The sequence below is a fragment of the Cavia porcellus genome, unplaced genomic scaffold (genome assembly GCF_034190915.1).
Source record: "Cavia porcellus strain 051 isolate PalLab524CR breed Dunkin Hartley unplaced genomic scaffold, mCavPor4.1 scaffold_3, whole genome shotgun sequence".
NCBI lineage: Eukaryota > Metazoa > Chordata > Mammalia > Rodentia > Caviidae > Cavia > Cavia porcellus.
Genome location: NW_026947486.1, coordinates 67615632 through 67634656, shown reverse-complemented (window position 1 = coordinate 67634656; position 19025 = coordinate 67615632). Strand labels below are relative to the sequence as shown.

The window sequence follows — 19025 nt, the reverse complement described above, 5'->3', positions numbered from 1 at the left end:
AAATGAACATGTTTCAGTATATTCTCAAACTTTCTCATAATTAACCTCTCTCTCTCTCTCCTCCCCCCAGTTACATTCCGAATTGCAGAAGTGAGATGATGTTCATTCCAAATGCACACAAAATAATTATTCAGATTTGGCCTTTTCAGAGACTAATTTTCCAAGGTTGTCATAATTAATGAACTCTTTCAAATAAATGGCCATCCAGATTGCCTGGTCCTTTGCTTGCTGTAGTATCATTCACTTAAATTTTGCCCTACTACCTCGACCCTTTAAATTATTATTCTTTTAAAGCATTAACTTTATTGTTTAGCTTTATTTCAAGATTGTTTCCAAACCATGTTATGGAGAAGATTACCCTGTTTAGATTGTTTCTGCTCAGAAAACCCCAGAGCAAAAGATCAGCAAAAAGTCAACTGAATAATTAATCCCTCAGATTATTTGAACATTAAAAAACCCTGCACTCTCCAGTATCTCATTTGATCCCCTTAACAAACCAGTGAAGAAGACAGAGCAGGAATTACAACCCTATATTGCAATAGCCAAAAAAAGATGGACTGATTTGCATGAGGTCACTGAGTAGAGTAGAATTTAGATCTTCTGATCTCCACTTTGATACTTTGGCATTTATATCACAACCTTTAGCCATTTAGTTCCCATGTATGTGACTAGTCTTCCAAACTGGAATATAAACTCTCTCAGTAAAGTGTTGGAGTAATACTTCTCTTGTCTGCCCCTTAGGCATAAAATTTAGGCTTTCTGGATGTTTTAAGATAGATAATTTTCTCTAAAAGTTAAAAGCCTATTTGTAATTCTCAAATCCAAAATATGAGCACCTATTCTGCTTTCTCGACCTAGCTCAGCAAGAGAAAACACAGTTTATCCAACCAACCCACTCTTAAACATCAACTCTTGGGGGCCTTTCCCCCTTTTCTGGGTGTGTAGATATAATAGAAAACCTCACAGTAAATATCAACTGCTTCCTTTTTGGCATCACCTGGGCGGAAAGCCACCACAATGATTGACAGTTCTCCGAGGTATACACTTTCTTACCAATTGCTGCTTTTCCAAGTAACTCAATGATCAAATCATTGATTTGATATAGTTTCTTTTATCCTGTGATATTATACATATAGGTTGAAAGGAAAAATAACTTGATAACTCAATTTGGGGTTCCTTGCAAGTGGGAAAATGCTTAGTCAACTGGTTATGTAGTAAGGGTTGGCAATCCTTGTTTCCCTCTGTTTGGTGCTTCCCACCTCCAGGGCCTGCAGATAACTGCTTAGCCCCCACTCTCTTCTCATATAGTAGTTGGAAGGATCCTTAGAAACTGCTATCAATGGGAGCTCCCAAAGGGCACAATGCATGCCCGTACCACTCCAAACTTTATCTCTCCTGGAACAACACAGGAACTCCATAAATACTGAATAACTGAACTACTCCAAAATTCATTTTGAGAGTAGATATGACTTACCCAATGTCATATAATGAATGTTTAGATAAATAAATTAGTTCTTGACAATGGCTCAATTTGTACTCCTTATTCCAAATAGCATTCACATTTTTAAATGGGGATCTTTGTGCCTTATTTAAAAGAAGGATTTAATAGTAGGAATTGTGAGGGGCTTGCAAAAGATAATAAGTTCACAACTGTCTCTTCTTGGGTATATGTAATTGGAAGTTGTGTCTAAATCCTTGCTAGAGATCATTTGGTGGAAGAGTAGGTTGTTTCATCTGCTCTTATTGTATTCTTTAGAGACAAGGGATTGCTGGAGGTTGAGTCATCTACTGTGGTCATTTTGTCAGCCCTCCTACTTTGACAATTGTTTCTCAATGTTTTATGAGTGATTTCTCAGAGATACTGTATAATGTCTTTAGTTCCCTGATAATGAAAAGATGGAAAGACTTAATTGGCATCATAACTTAGTGCCCTGGATCATTCAGTGCACTAAGTTGCTCTAAGAAGAGAAAAGACAGAGAGAAGTGCACATACCTAACACAGTGACGTTGATGATGCCTTGGTTTTTGCCGGAGAAGTCTGGGGGGTTGTTAACGTCACAGATGTAAATTCCACTGTCTTCTGGTTGCATATGTGATATGGTTATAGATGCATTATCTGGATTGGTGGACCCTGTAATTCGACCTTTGAATTTCCCAATGGCTGAAGATTCTCCACCTTCAGAATAGTAAATCTAGGACAGAAAAGTAACAGAAGTGAGAATTTGAGAGTGCTCAAGACTAGGGTAAGCTACAAAGAAGCTCTTATATTCACATTAATTTTGATAAGAAACATCTTCCCTCAACAAAAACAGATCCCTGTAGTTAAAAGTTCTCAATTCAGAGGGACACTTAATCTTTACAGCTACTCATGGCCATTATCTCTCTTGTGCTTCTAAGCAGCTCTGTGACTTCGTCAAGCCAGGGCAAGAGACAGCTGGTATCTATAAGATTCAACTCCTAAGCCTTGGGTAAGAGATCAAAGTGCTTACCTGGTGAGTCTACCTGAAGGAAAGTCATCATATAAGACACAAATATCTGATGGAGGGGCAAAAGCCATCATTCCATCAACTTATAATCTTTTGATATCAGTTTACTTTACTCAGGGCAACTATCTAGTTTCCATAAAAGTTCAACTGTTCATGTTCTTTTGATACACACATATTCCTTTGAATAAGCAAACTTGGATTTATTGTTTGTTATAGTGTAGCATTATTATGGTTATTAAAGTGTAGGATTTCAGAGCAGAAAGTTCCCTGAGAATTCATCTGAATTCATCCCCTCTTTGTGGTGGTATAAGTACAAAACAATGTGCACTAACAAAAGTCCTAGGTAGTGCTTACTGAATCCTTCTCCCCAAGTGAAATAAGTGAACTCAAACCTAGAGAGATTAAATGACTCATCTATAGCCACATGACTTATTTGTAATTATTATAGTGATGTAGTAGATTTCAGAAAGATCTGTATTCTAGTATTCCATTAGACAACGTGGACACTTAGATCATAATGGTTTCCATGGGTGGGCACAGCATGATATGGTAGGAAAAGACTTGGTCTAGGAGTGAGAAGTCAGATGGTGGGGCATTTGGCCACAACTCTGCCTCTGACTGCAACACAATCAAGGAATGTGTCCTCTAGTCATGCCTCCATGGCAACCTCCTCTGTGATAAGAAACAAAGTTATTTAATCTCTTTAACCTTTAGTTTCCATATCTGAATGAGGAACCAAAGTAATGTTTTACAGTGTATGCTATGTATTACCTAAATAGAGATACTTATGTTGATTTTAGGTGTTACCAAAATGAAAACCCACTAATTTCAATGTGTTAGAAAGAGACATATCTAATGCATCAAATGCATAGCTTCACAAATATTTTTCTTTGGGGTGATGTTAATGTATATGACTTTTAAGATTTTAAGGGGCTGGGGATTTAGCTCAGTGGCATAAGCGCCTGCCTTGCAAGCAGGCAGTCGTGAGTTCGATCCCTGATACTGATAAAACGGAAAAAGACAAAATAAAAGATTTTAAGAAACCAAGTCAATATAGGAAATAACATTAAATAATTAATAATGCTGGTGATACACAAATAGGACAATAATCATAAAGATATATGAGTAACTCATGACTGAAACATGGGAATCACTAAACTAAGTAATCCTTGGGGTCTTGTCATAATTTACATCTTCAGGATAAACACTTTGTTATTTTCATATAAATGTCTGTCATTCAGCGATTGTTGTTTATGTTTTCAATGAACTGACATTACCTAAATCCAATAAGACTAGTCATTTTCATAAAATTTAATAAAAGACTTACAGTTCATTTAATTCCCTCTTCCCACATTCAGAAGAAGCCCAGAGAGGTCTAAATCATATCTACATACAAAATGAACAGTTTAGTCCAGACTAAAATCCAGTTCTTCTAATTCCTTGTCTAGTATCTTTACTTAATTGGTCACTAAAAGAAAGAAATCACAAAATAAAGGCATATTGTTTAGATGAATTCAAATACCTTCTTTAATCACAAGATCAACATATTTTAAAATAAAGACAGAAAGGTAGGTTTTGAAGTAGAAACCCAAGAAACAAGCATATTTAAAAAGAAAATAATGTTCCTCTGGGTTTTCTAACATCAGTATACTTTCTTTCCTGCCCTAAATGTGGCAGGAATAATTATAAATCATTCACTCATACCCACTGAAATCACAAACTTTTGCCTAGAGTGATTTTGTTTGACTTACAAATCAGAAAACCAGTGTTAATTCAAGTACTCAAGTGAGACAGGAGAAAGTTCAAATCATTAAAGGTCTTTTGTTTTAATTTGACTAGTCAGCATGAAGCTTATTTGCTTTCTAATTGAAATTTGAAATCCTATTTTTGCTCACCTAGATTGTAGCCTGCTGCTCATCAAGAAAGCCCCTTGTAATCTGAACATCTGGCTATTTCCTCAGCTTCCAAGAAAACTGGGGACAAGCCAGCACTGTTTTATAATAATGTTTTATGACATCACAGTGATGCAATATCAGCCCTACCTGAAATCCACAGGCAATCCCAGAGCATCCTAGTGAAAAGGCCCTTATTTCTGCAGAAATCAGGGTGCCAAGGCCAGGACTAAGACATGAAAAGAAGCCACTATAAAATCTTAATTTGACATGAATCAAGGTGAAATTAGCTAATAAGCAGTGAGGCTCTAGACCTGTAAAACCCATGAACAAAACCTTCACCACTCCCTTCTACCCTAACTCCTCACACTGCAATCTAATAGATTTTTCCCTCTCATGAATGACACTGAAGCATAGGAATGGGAGTGGGGAAGGAAAATAATGGAGATTTAAAAAGGAAAGACTTGGCCTCAGGACATTGTGTGAAAAGGAAAGTCCCCAGAGCTACACATACCCAGATACAGAGATGTAGGCATTTTCTGTTGGGGGAAATCCACTCTGTCACACGGTCTTTGTAAAGAAAAAAATGTTTTCCCGAAACTGCTTATCTAATCACACAAGAAGGAGTGCAAGTTGGTTCCATTTTCCACAAAAGAGTGATTCTTTTAAAAATCAAAACTGGGCAGTGGCCAAGGCCCAGCCTGTGATCCCTTGTGGCAGACATACTTTTCAAGGAAAGAATATTATCAATTTAGAATTCAAAGCAATTGAGGCCCAGGAAAAGCATCAGATATTCAACAGAGTGCCTTGGTGGAGGAAAGTGAAGTCTTGCCTAAAGAAAACAAATCCAAGTGTTCCCTTAAGTTATACTTTTTCATTTTATACCCTCTTGCCTTTGTGGCTGTGTTCATGACAGATAGCCCTGCTTTATCCAAGGTTCCTCTTTTCCTGCCCCTGTGGTGTAACTGGAGACTGATGGCTACAGTCACAGTAGCATATTGGTTATAAGATCCTCTTTAAGCTCACTTAGTGATGATTTTTAAAGTTAAGGAACCACTAGGCATGGTGGTGTGTGCCTGTAATTCTAGCACTCTGGAGGCCTAGGCCTGAAGATCACCATGAGTTCCAAGCTAGTCTGGGTTACATAAGCAAGTTCAAGATCAGCCTGCACTTACGTAGCAAGATCCTGTCTCTAAAATAGAATTAAATTAAATTAAATCAAATAAAAAGTTACGAAGTCTTCAAGAGTCATATGAATGCTGAAAATCTGGGAAATGGTTTTGAAGCACTGCTGGGTAGCTCTAGAATCATAAGGAATAATGGGACCTCGGTGAATTTCAGAGCCAGTGAAATCTTGGAAACAAACCTCCAGAATTATAAACCAGAATACAGCTACTGGAAAAATCTGGCCCCCAATTTGCAAACTCTGATTCATCCTCTGCTATCACAGAGGACACTGAGGTCTCATTAGAAGAAGTGATTTTCCCGAGGTCACACAATCAATTTACAGGCAGACAGGCAGAACTGGAATCCACACTTCTTGATTCCTACTGACTACATTAAGTAAACCCCACTCATAGTCCTGCCTGAGGCAAGGAAGATAATTCTCAGGCATTAATTTGGGGCCATTCCATCCTCTACTCCAGTCTGACCCTTTTCTTGACTGTTGCTGCTATTGACTAGCCTGATATTTTCCGTGCTAAGTTTCATTGTGTGATGCCCTTGACATTTGCTAGCCACACTTCAGGCTCCTAGGTTCTGTGAAGAACAGTTTTTCACCTCCCACTGAGCCAAGTTCCTAGCCAAAAAGGGCTATGCATCTGGGAGCCAGATTTGCCTTCAAAGTTTGTTTCCTCAACTTCATGTCACTGTTTTCAAACTAAACACTAGATATAAACAATAAGTCTTAAAAGAATTCCATCTGCTTTGAATTCTGGTCACAATTGGAGTTACTAAATGTCCTTAGCTTCCATAGATGGTTTTCCAGGTCCCTTTAGAAGATGTGAAAGGCATGGAAGTCCACTACAAACCATTCTTTCTTTCCCTTTAAGCTTGTTGCTTTCCCATATTGCTTATAAAGAGGGGATAGCCCAGAATTTTCTTTGCTCTATACTATGGGAGATGGTATTGCACATGGACTTGTACACGGATTAGGTTATAAAGAGAAAGGCTATCCTGTCCCCCAACTACTTCTTTTTAACCAGTCTGCTATTTACCTGAGATTTCCACCATTTGTGTTACTACCTTGTGATACCTTGGAGTAAAGTTATGAAAGATCCCTGATTAAATGCATCGGTTTAGAGGAGAACAATATTAACTGCCTTTGCTTATTGACATCTCAGCATTAGATTAACTTATAAGACTTAGAAAATATAGAGTCATGGGAAATGAAACCCAGAATACATGAAATTCAGTGAGGATGGAGGGAAGATTTGTAATGTTTCTCAATAAGGGTGACACTAGAATTTTGGACAGATAATTTTTGTTGTGGGTACATCCTATGTATTGAGGGTATTTAGCATCTCTAGCAGCACCCACTAAATGCGAGAAGTGACTCCCCATCCTAGCAATCAAATCAACATCCTCTTCATTCTCAAAGGTCTCTTAATTCATGAAATATTTCTCCATGTACCTTCACACCATCATATGAAAAGAACTTAATATGCTACCTATGGAGGACAGATCATGTTGAAAAATCTGAGAAATATGTATGTGGGTATATGAGGGTGCACAAGTGTTTCTTGTACTATATTCTAGAAGAGTGTTGGCTAAGAAACCATGCTAAGCATGATCAATCTGTGTTCTGTTCACGGGCTGTATTTTTTACCAAAACAGGCTGAGTGGAAGAAGAGATTCACCAACGTACACAGGCCTAGAATTTTCAGCTGTGATTCATTGCTGAAGGACTATCTGAAGATGACTATCTGAAGATGATTTTCTGAGGGGGAGGTCTTCTCTGAGAGGAGGACCATACTGATGAATGTCCTTGCCTTCAGGTTAGAAGATTTTAGGATTTCTGCAGTCTCCATTTTCTCCAAGCAACTTCTTGTAGGACGATGTCAGTAAGATGTAGCACCCACTCTTGTGTATGAGAAACAAGAGGGCTCAGAGTCAACTGCTAATTTTAACACAGTGATTTGGAAGGAGAAAAAGACAATGGGCATATGGCAAGAGCTGCTCTAGTCAGGGTAGCAACAGAACCCTGAACCTCTTGGAAGAGGCTGAAAAGAGCCCCAGGCACCAACATAAAAATGTAAACTCAGAATATTCCCATTTTTGTCAAGGGCTTGTGTTCATCTGTATTGTTACCAAACTCATCCCCTCCAATCCCACTCCTAAAGCCCGTGCCAGTCCCCTAGAGACACCTAACAGTGAAGGGATCTAGTACACCAACAGGTGTTCTTACCTGAGAGGTCCAGCTACATCTTCCCCGAGCGTCTCTGGCATGCGTCATTTTTAGACACTCACTGACTGTCTTTTCCTCCATACCCTCAGTATTGAGGCACGGGCTGTGCTGTGTTTGAGCAGAAATGGGTGGATCTGAGAGCTGAATGCTACATGGTATAATGTCACACCAACCCAGGAGCTGACTTGAATCACTCATTGGTCAGTCTGGCAACATCTTACTCCTATATGTCATAGAATTGTCTAAGAACATAGTAGTCTCTTTTCAGCATCCCCAAAATGTCCTTCCAGCATTACCCACATTAATTTTGTAGAGCATTAATGTGCTCTACAGAATTCTAACCCCATGGAAGTGCTCAAAGAGGAAAAGGAATTACAATGGAAGTCAATTACAATTCCCATCCTGAGAAAACCCAGGATGTTGACAGCTCCTTGGCTGAACACTTTCTGTTCAAGGACTAGATGCGTAAAGAAGGAGTCTAGGCACTCCCTCTAGCTGTCAGGTTCTGGTAGGCAGTGGAATTGGGTGCCAGTCTTGAGCTAGGATGTCCCAGTTCTTCAGTCATAGTAAGAATATCATGTTGGGCTAAATTTCCTAGAGCCTATTTTTCTATTGCTCTGGTATACCAGGGAGCATGGGTGGGATTAAGTTTTTGCAAAAATCACTCTTTAAGGAGTGGTGATCTTAATAATAGTAGTTCATATTCACTGAGTGTCCACACTGTGGAAGGCTCCCCAGTGCTTCACAAGCATTACCACATTGAATTACCTCATTAAAGCAATGTGCTAGGTAAGTTGCCCCAGTTTTACAGATGGAAAAATTGAACCCTTGATAGGTCAAGTGACTTGTCCAAGGTCATTCAGCCAGTTATTAAGTGGCAGAGTAAGGAATAGAATAGTCATGTGTTATGAGCTTTCCACTGAAACTGCAAAATTACTCATCTAGGAAAGCAAAGAGAAGCATACGCCTGCAAGGCATATCTGAAGAGAGAAAAGCAGGATTCTAGTTCTCCCTAGCTAGAGACCTAAAGAAGATCTAGCTAGAACTGAAGCAAGACAGGAAAATAAGAGAAGAAGAAAATTCATCTCCAGGTAGGTTCATTGTCCTTAAGGCAAGAGATGGCTCTACTCTACCTTGCTTTCCCTTTGGCTAAGACCCAGGCATTGCACAGGTCTCATATAGCTTTAAGATGGAGGAGGAGCTTTTCCCTAGTCCAGCAGCTCAGTGCAGAGGATCTCATTTGAGCTTGACATCCAAAAAGAGAAACTATCTGAAATTACCCCCTTACCTGCACCTGGCATTCTGAAGAAGGAGGCAAATAGCAAGTAAATAAACTATTCCTTGACTTTTCTCTTTAAATTTTTAAAAGAGATGCCTCAAGTCACAATCTATTCAATCATGTATACCTTCTTCCCCCTCCATTCTCAGGCCTACAAAAAGATGAGGGAAAGTTTATTCAGCCCTGTAACTCCCTCCCAGCTTCATACTAGCCACACAGGTCAACCAAGCAGTGACCCTGTAAATTCCAGTGTCAGAAGTGACATGCAGAAGAATTTGTGGTTTTGAGTTCAGAGGTTTGCTTGACTTCCAGGTAGTTGAACATCTTGATTTGAGTATCAAGCATAAACCTTTTCACAATATATTAGCAAGACCTGTTACGCTCCTATTGGAAAAATAGAAAATTGGACTTTAAAAACAATGAAAGATCATGTGATTGCTGCAATTTACATTCTAAGAGCAACCCGAATAAGTAATAAATTTTTAATTGATTCCAATATGCAAAGCCTTGGGTCAGGACATTCTGGGAGATGGAAATTGGTAGAATTACTGCTTTTATTGATGCTGGTATTACTGTTAATGCTGAATCATAATAACGTTTACAAGGGATAAAATCTTTTAGGACTTGATTTCTTTTTCAAATATTCTCACATTTATTCAGTTGACTCCTCCTGAGTATTATTGTTCTACCATATTTTTAAAGAGAGGCATTGAGTGATTCAAATATTTTTCCAAAATAAATATGAAGAGAACACAAAGACCAAGTTACCTAGGTGATGGTCTTCCCTAAACATCTGTTTTCAAAGTTTTCATATCTCAGATTTTTTCACTGTTGTCAGTGGCATACAGGTCCTTCATACACTTACCCCAACAATTATCAGTCAGAAATACCAATGGGGAAAAGTTTAAGAAGAGAATCCTTACAGAAATTGGTTCCACTTCCTGTTTATGGAGGAAAGACCACTGGATGGAAAGCTTGTCCCGGGAGGCCACAGTGGAGGTGTAGATACACATGAGAGTGACATTAGATCCAACCATCACATTCACGAAACCTTCTGGGATAGTCACTTGCACCACACTAGCTTGACCTGAAAAGATAATCATCAGAAAAACAATAGTACTCACAATTGGAAAACAACCTCTTTGCTGTTGTTTGGTCCCAAAACACTCTCAAAAATATCTTATTTTAGTGAATCCAAAGTGTGGAGATGAAGGTAGAATGAACCAGCACAGAAAACCTAAGCAGGCAATGGGATCAGGAAGAGGAAATTTTCTAACAAGTTAAAATGTGAAGATACTCAAATCCTAGGTGATGCTGAGGTAATAGCACTAAATTGGGAATTCCTTCTTTGCAGGTGTTGTCTTGCACAGAGATTCTTAGAGTCCTGTTCAAGTTTCTAAAGTACTCCATAAGTTTGGAGAAAAATCAACCCAGTTTGCTCAGAATCAAGAGTACTCCTAGAATATGAGACAGTTAGTTGTAAAACCAAGTAAGTCTCAGGAAAAGCATATTGGTTTTTCTAAGGCTTTGTGGCTCAAATCTAGGAAAATCTTAGGGAAATTGAGATGAATTGGTCATCTTATCTCTAAAATCATTTGGAAACAGGAAGAACTATAAAATCAAAATCAAACAATAATGCTAAGGCCTTTTTCATTTCATTTTCATCCTTTCATGAGTATACAGTAGAGTTTTCCAAAATCTGCGTGACAAGTAATTAAAATCATTGCCTTCACAGCTAATGGAATTTGTGCTTGTGTATGTTTTTTTTAAAGTTTTAATCTCTAACATTAAATATAGACAAAAATAACTCACATAAAGTAACCTATTTGAGGTCACCAGTATACACGTTAGGCAAGAGCCCATCCCATCTCAATAATTTGTAATTAAAATTTTTATTGAAATAATTGTAGAGTCTGATGAAATTCTAAGAAATAACAATAAGATCTCAGGTGCATTTTACCCAATTCCTCTCAATGCTAATATTTTGTGAAACTATTCTATATCACAACAAAGATACTGACCACTGATCTTGCATATGTTTCTCCTACTGTATTTATAGGAATATGTATTATAGCTTATAAGAAGTCCCCCCAAACCTCACACACTCATAAGTGGGCCTTTTAGGAGATGATTGGGTCATTGGTTCATGACATTCATCAATGGATTAGTCTTTTGACAAATTCATAGTTAAATGTGATGTTGGGGAATGAAGTCTAGTTGGAGGAGGTGGATCACTGGAGGTGTGGCCTGACAGGGTCTATCTCTCTCCTTCCTCTCTCTGCTTCTTTCCTGCCACCATGCCATGAGCTGTTTCTCCTTTTCCGTGCCCCCTGTCATACTGATGCAGGAGTCTAGAACATGGCAAGCCAGCTGGAAAATTTGATGTCAGAAGAGGATACAAAAGGCTGTGGCTATTAGCTTCATTGCCACAACCGTTTTATTTTTGTAGGTTTGTGTATCTAATACCACAATTAAGATATTGAGCAATTCTATTACTGAAAATATCCATGTTCTCCTTTTATAATCATTCCCACCTTTCTCCTATACCTTATCCTTGCTCCTAACCATCAACAACCACATATCTATATTTATTTCCGAAATTCTGTCATTTCACAAAGGTTACATAAATGGAATACTAGTAAACTTTTGTAATTGGCTCTTTACACTTAGCATGATTACTTGGAAATCCACTGAAGTTTTATCTGTAAGTTTTTACTGCTTATTAATATGTGTTGTGATATGTGCATCATAGTTCAACCATTCGCCCATTTAGGGACATCAGAAATATTTCCATCATTTGCCTATTGAATAAAAATGCAATGAATGTTCATGTACAGATTTTTTGGTGAATATAAATTTTCATTTTTCTGTGACAACCATATAACAGGAGCTATTGCTGGGTCATACAGTAATTATATTCCTAGTTTATATTTAAAAAGTCACTGTTGCAAGAGTGGCTATAACATTATACATTCTCATCAATAATATATAAGTGATTCAGTTTCTCTGCATACTCACCAGCATTTACTATGGTCACTATGTTCTATTTTAGTCATTCTGTTAAGAATCTATGGAATAACATATCATTGTGCTTTTATTTGCATTCTTCTAATGTCTAATTATGCTAAACGTCTTCTCATATCATTATTTTTCAGTTGTATGTCTTCTTCAATGAAATTTTTCCTATTTTTCTCATTTTCTAATTATATTGTTTAATGATTTATGCTTGAGTTTTGAAAGCTCGCTATATGATCAAGATGCTAGTCTTGTTCAGCAAAGAGTTTTATTTTTTCCTTTCCAATATGTATTTTTTTATTTCTTTTATTGCTTAATTTCAGTGGCTATAACTTCTAGTAATATATTGAATAATATGAATGAGAGTGAAAATTCTTTCCATGTTCCCAATATAAGAAGGGGATTCAATATTTCACTATAAGGTACAAATACAAAGTTAGCTGTAGGTAACTTATTGACATTCTCTATCAACTTGAAGGAATTTTCCTCTATAGTGTGTTGAATTGTGTCTTTCCAGGGATAAACCTAAGTCCTAATCTCCAGTATCTATGATCTAGACCTTATTTGGACACAGGGTCTTTGTGGATATAATTAAGAATCTTAAAATAAGATTATCATAGATTTAGGAGAGGCCTTACTGTTGTTGTTCTTACAAGGAATGGGAAAGGAAGATTTGACACACGCATATAAAGAGGAAAAGGCCATATGAAGATGGAAGCAGAGATTGGAGTGACACATGCCAACCACAAACGGGCTAGAATTGGCAGCACCTATTTAGGAGAGAATTGTGGCATGGATTTTTCCTTCATAGTCTTCAAGTAATCAATCCTGCTGACAAATTGATTTAGGACTTTTGGTTTTTAGAACTGTGAGATAATAAATTTCTCGTGTTTTAGACTATCCAGTTGTGGCAATTTGTTACAGTATTTCTGGGGAGTTAATATTCTATTTATTCCTAACTTGCTGAGATTTTTTTTATCATAAATTAATATTGGATTTTGTCAAGTTTTTTGAAGTTTATATGATCATGTTTTCTCTTTAGCCTGTTTATATGGTGATTTGCATTGGCTAACTTTTAATGCTGAACTAACCTTGTATAGTTGAGGTAAATCCTATTTGGTCATGATATATATTTCTTTTTACATATTGTTTGATAAAATTTGCTAGTAAGTTGCTGACCTTTTAAATTGAAGCTCATGAGACATATTGGTCTGTAATTTTCTAATTTTGTACATTTTGCCTGACTTTAGTGTCAGAAATGCTGGCCTGATAAAATAAGTTGGAAGTGTTCTCTTCTATTTATTTGGAAGAGAATGTATAAAATTGATGTCCATGTTTGTAGAATTATGCACTGAAAGTACCTAGGTCTGAAGATTTCCTTTGCAGGGGCTTTTAAAATTATGAATTTAATTTCTTTTATGTTTATAGAATATTTAAAATATCTATTTCTTATTGGGTGACTTTTAGTGGTTTGCTGTTTGTTGAGGTATTAATCCATTTCTTCTAAACTGTCAAATATATGAATGTAACCTTGCTCATAATATTCCCGTAGTCCTTCCATTTTATTTATTTATTTATTTATTTATGGTAGTACAGGAATTAAAACTAGAGCCTTTGCACTGAGTTCTACACCTACCCCTTTTTTCATTTTTTATTTTGAGATAGGGTCTCACTAGCTTGCTAAATTACCCACACTGAACTTGAACTTGTGATCCTCTTGCCTCAGCCTCCCACAGTGCTGGGATTATGGACATGTGCCAGCATGCCTAAATGTATTCCCTTGTATACTGTATTTTTAATGATCACAAGATTGTAGTGGTAGCCCATATTTCATCTCTGATATTGAAGATCTGTGTGCTAGGTCGATTTTCATCAATTTTGCTAGATGCTAGTCAATTGCATTGATTTTTTTTCAAAAAATGTGATATTTATTTTATTGATTCTTTTGATAGTTTTCCTATTTCAATTTCACTGATTTCAGCACTTAAGTATTTCTCCCTTCTGCTTAATCCTGCTGGTTATTTTGGTTCTCTTTTCCTAATTCCTTGATGTAGAAACAGATTATTTACTTAAGACCTCTCTTCATCTTTAATGTAAGTACTTATTGTTGTAAATTTCTCAGTACAGCCTTAAATGCATGTTATATATTTGTGTGTTTCTCTTTCCATTTTTATACAGTTTTATCTATTTTTAAACATTTGCACTGAGACTTCCTTTTTGACTCACAGGACATTTAGATTTCATGTAGATTCCATGTGTTTAGACTTTTTTGTTCCCTTCTTTAATTTTCTTTTCTCTTCATTCTTTTCCCCTTTCCTCTCCTGCCCTCTCCTTCCATCTCCTCTCCTTTTTCCTTTCTTTTTCTCTCCTTTCTTTTCCTCTCTGTGCTCATCCCCTGTGTTTCTTTCCCACCCTCATTTTTTTGTCTTTCTTTGCAGTGCTGGAGACCAAACCCAGGGCCTCATACATGCAAGAAAGTGTTCTACCACTGGAATACACCTCTGTCACTCTACTAAAATTTTTAGTTGGATTCCATTGTAGTCAGAGAACATACTTAACTTGAATTTTTAAAATATACTTAAGTTTATGTTTTGGACAAGCACAGCATCTCTCTCGGTGAATGTGCTATAGCCATTTGAGATAAAAAGTTCACTATCTTACTGCTGAGTAATATGTTGTATACAAGAGATATAAACTAAAACACAATGAATAAATCAAGATAGATCCTATTGGTGGAACATTTTTTCTATACCTTCTATATCCTTCCTTACATTCTATTTAGTAGATTTATCAGTTTATGAGAGGGAATATTTAAGTTTCCAACTGTATTTGTGAACTAATTCTTTCCCATTTCAGCTCTATCCATTCTTGTTCATGTAGTCTGAAGGTCTGTTTTAGTATGGACGTGTTAAGAATCATTGTGTTATACTGCTGCAGTGATTCTATTATCTTTAGATAATATTTCTCTGTCTCTAATAGTTTTCTTTGCTCTGAAGTCTATCAGATATTATATATATTAATTAGATTTTTTATTTTATTTTTTCCAGATGGAAAAATATTTTTTAAATTTTATTCCTACATTTTATTTCATTTTATTAATTTAGAGAGAGGAGAAAACACAGACAAGAAAAACAAAAGAAACAAAGAAACAACAACAAAAATCCTTAAAACAATAACAAAATAGGCTTTCCAAAAGGATGACAGGAATTTAACAATGGTTGTTACATTGCATATTATCTTCAAAAGAGTTGATTAGATTACCAGATATAGCCACACAGAACTGATCTAATATATGAGTATTAACTGTTCTTTTCCAAGAACTAATAGAATTTGTAGTATAATCCTCTTAGCTATCTTATGTATACATATCAAAATTTATAACTTTTTCTTTTCCCTTCCTTTTCTCCTTTTCCCTATCTTAGTTATTTTTCACTTTGAGTAGTTTCTTCCCCTTTCACAATATTTATTATAGATTAGGATCTTATTTACACTTTCATTTTCTTACACTAGAAAGATAATATGGTATTTACACATATGAGTCTCACTTATTTCACATATGAATATGGTTTCAAATTGCACCTATTTACCTTGATGCAATCATTCATAGCTGAGTAGTACTCCATTGAATAAAAATACCACATCTTTTTTATCTGTTCCTCAGGTGATGGGCACTTGGGTTGTTTCCAAGATTTGGCTATTACAAATTGTGCTGTTATAAACAATGGTGCACATAAATCACTGTAGTGTGATGATTTCGGTTCTTCTGGAAAACGTCCAGAAAGAGAACAGCTGGGTCAAATGGAACCTCTAACTCTAGCTTTTTGAGGAGACTTCACCCTGATTTACAAGAGTTGCACCAGCCTATACTACCACCAATAGTGAAGAAAAGTTCCTTTATTCCCACAGCCCCTCCAGCATTGGTTGATTTCTTTATTTTGACCATTCTTTCTGGAGTGAGATGGAATCTCAGAATTGTTTTAATTTGCATTTCTCTAATGACCAATGATGCTGAACATTTTCCGTGTATTTGTTTGCATTTGTATTTCTTCATCTGAGAAGTGTATATTCATTTCAGATGTCCATTTGACTGGGTTTTTGAATTTTGGAGGTCTGATTTTTAAAAAATTCTTTGTATGTTCTAAAGAGAAGTCCTTTTTCTGAGGGACATTTGACTAAGATTTTTTCCCAATTAGTGGGTTTTCTATTCACTCTGTTGGAGATTTCTTTTGACATGCAAAAACTTCTTAATAAGATGAGATCACAGTTGTTCATTTTGGGAGGTATTTCCCATGTGGTTTGATACTAGTTCATGAACACTCTGTCTACTTGTATGTCTTCAATATTTCCACCTACTTTGTCTTCAAGTAGATTTAGTGTTTCTATTTTTGTTTTTTTTTATCGGTACCAGGGATTGAACTCACGACTGTGTGCTTGAAAGGCAGGCATTCATCCCGCTGAGCTAAATCCCCAACCCCTAGTGTTTCTATTTTAATATTTAGATCTTTGATCTGACTTTAGTTCAGGGTATGTTGATAGACATGGGTCTAGTTATAGTCTTTGGTTACAGAAAGCCAGTTTTCCAGCAACACTTGTTAAAGAGGCTATCTTTCTTCCAGTGAACTTGTTTGGCCCCTTTGTCAAAGATAAGGTGGCTGAGTGTGTTTGTAGTTGTGGCTGTAACGTCTAATGTATTCTATTGATCTTCAGGTCTATTTTATTCCAGTACCATGCTGATTTTACCACAATAGCTTTGTAGTATAATTTCAAGTTAGGGATTGTGATGTCCCCTGCCTTGATTTTGTTGCACAGGATTCTTTTTGCTGTTCTGTGTCTCTTCGGGTTCTAGATGAATTGTAGGAATGATTTCTAAATCTGTGAGGTATGCTAATGTTATTTTGATTTGAACTGCATTAAATCTGTATAACAATTTTAGTATAATGACCATTTTCACAATGTTTGCTCTTCCTATCCATTAACAAGGAATATCTTTGCATTTTCTGAAATGCTCTTTGATTTCTTTTTTTCATAGTACTGAATTTTCAATGTATAGATCTTTTACTCCCTTTGTTAGATTGACTCTTAAATAATTTATTTGGATGCTATTTTGAAGTGTGTGGTTTGCCTTAATTCCCTCTCAGTGAGTCTGTTCTTTGTGTACAGGAGTGCTGTTGATTTTGGAATGTTAGCTTTGTATCCAGCTACAGTACTGAATTTGTTTATTTGATCTAGGAGTCTTTCAATGGAGTTTGGGGGTCTTCTATGTAGAGAATCATGTCATCTGCAAATAATGATAATTTAACTTCTTCCTTTCCTATTCTTATTCTTTTTGTCTCTCTTGCCTAATTGCTCAGGTTAATGTTTCCAGAAATACATTGAATAGAAGTGGGTGATAGTGGACAGCCTTCTTTTGTTCCTGATTTAAAAGTGAAAGCTCTCATATTTTGACCATTTAGTAGGATGCTGCCTGTTGGTTTGTCATAGATGGCTTTTATCAAACTGAGGTAAAGACTATCATTTCAATTTTCTCTAGGGTTTTTTGCCATAAATGAGTATTGGAATGTATCAAAAGCTTTTTCTGTATCTATTGAGATAATCAAGTGATTTTTGTCTTTTTCTCTGTTAATATGGTGTAATAATTTTATTGATTTGCTTCTGTTGAATAACCCCTTCATTTCCTGTTAACTCGATTTGAAGCCCTGTATTACTCTCACCATCTTGTTTTGACTGATTTTACTCTATTCTGTTCTGTTTGATAGTATCAAGTTTGAGAGTATAGGCCGCTACTTTGAAGGCAATAAGATTCCCTATGATGCCCATTCTGCTTTGATTACTATCTTCTTTTGAAGTTCAGTAATGTCTCCAATGTTTAGGTTTTATTGGTTTTGTTCTGTACTGTTTTGTTTAATGCATTATACCTGATGATATAGGCAATTCTTTTTAAGGTAGCAAGAGGCATTATGGTAACCATTGTTGATTACCTTGTATTCTGTTTTTACATCATGTACTAGGTCCATCCTTTGTTTTGACTGACTGCTTTGTTTTGTCACATTTGGTTTTATTCTCTTCCCAAAAAAAGTAATAAGAACTGTGGGAGTAATAAAACCCAAAATGTGTAAATGTTGTTGCAAAAAAGAGAGGAAAAGAAAGTGCTCTAAAGGACACAACTGCAAGTGTGTTTAGATGTGTAAGATAGATGACCATATTACTAAGTTTTTGTTGATCAATGAACACAACTTTTTGCAGTCTCACTGTTTGAATGTCCACTCTGTATGCTTTAATTTTGTAACTTGAACAACTATTTCTAAGATGACAATATGTAATCTATTAACTAGTGATTTCTTACTGTTTATTTTTTTATATTCTGTATTACTTGTAGCCTTTTACTGTTTTGTTTTGTTTTCTTTAAATAAAATTTTAAAAATAAAATTAAAAAAATAAAAGCTTTGTTTATGTTTTTTCTTCTATTGATTTTTGTTCTTTCCCTTCTATGGTAATTTTCTGTGCTCTGAAGTCCATTTTATCAGATATTTATATAGACATTCCAGGATTTTTGAAAAAAAGCTAATATTTACTAGTATAATTTTATGTCCTTGTTTTGTTTTGTATAAAATTATTTTGGTTTTGGTTTTGGTTTTTTGAGACAGGATCTCAGGCTCATTTTGAAGTCACAGTGATCCTCCTGCCTCAGACTTCCAAGTGCTGGGATTATAGGCATGTGCCATCACACCTGGCTATCCCTTCTGTTTTTGAATGTAACTATGTTATTTGGTCCTCTGAAAACCCAAATGGAAGTTACAGAACTGAAGAGAAAAAAAAACACAGAGGGTAAATTTATGCATTAAATTTGTCTTCAGAAAAATACTACACAATTACTATGTATGGATCTTATTTGAATTACTGTTTTTATCGAAATTTTTCTTTAGTTGACAGTACTTGTATAAATTTAT

General features: G+C 36.0%; 1 protein-coding gene across 1 annotated transcript in view; it reads right to left on the bottom strand.

Moving 5' to 3' along the window:
* Window positions 1-19025, bottom strand: part of Vsig1 (V-set and immunoglobulin domain containing 1) — a 36294-nt gene that overhangs the window by 8167 nt on the left and 9102 nt on the right. Inside the window, exons 2-3 of the mRNA XM_063246263.1 lie at window positions 9987-10150; window positions 1994-2192 (exon numbers count right to left, since the gene is read on the bottom strand). Coding sequence (XP_063102333.1) covers window positions 1994-2192; window positions 9987-10150 — 363 coding nt within the window. The remainder of the gene's footprint in view (window positions 1-1993; window positions 2193-9986; window positions 10151-19025) is intronic.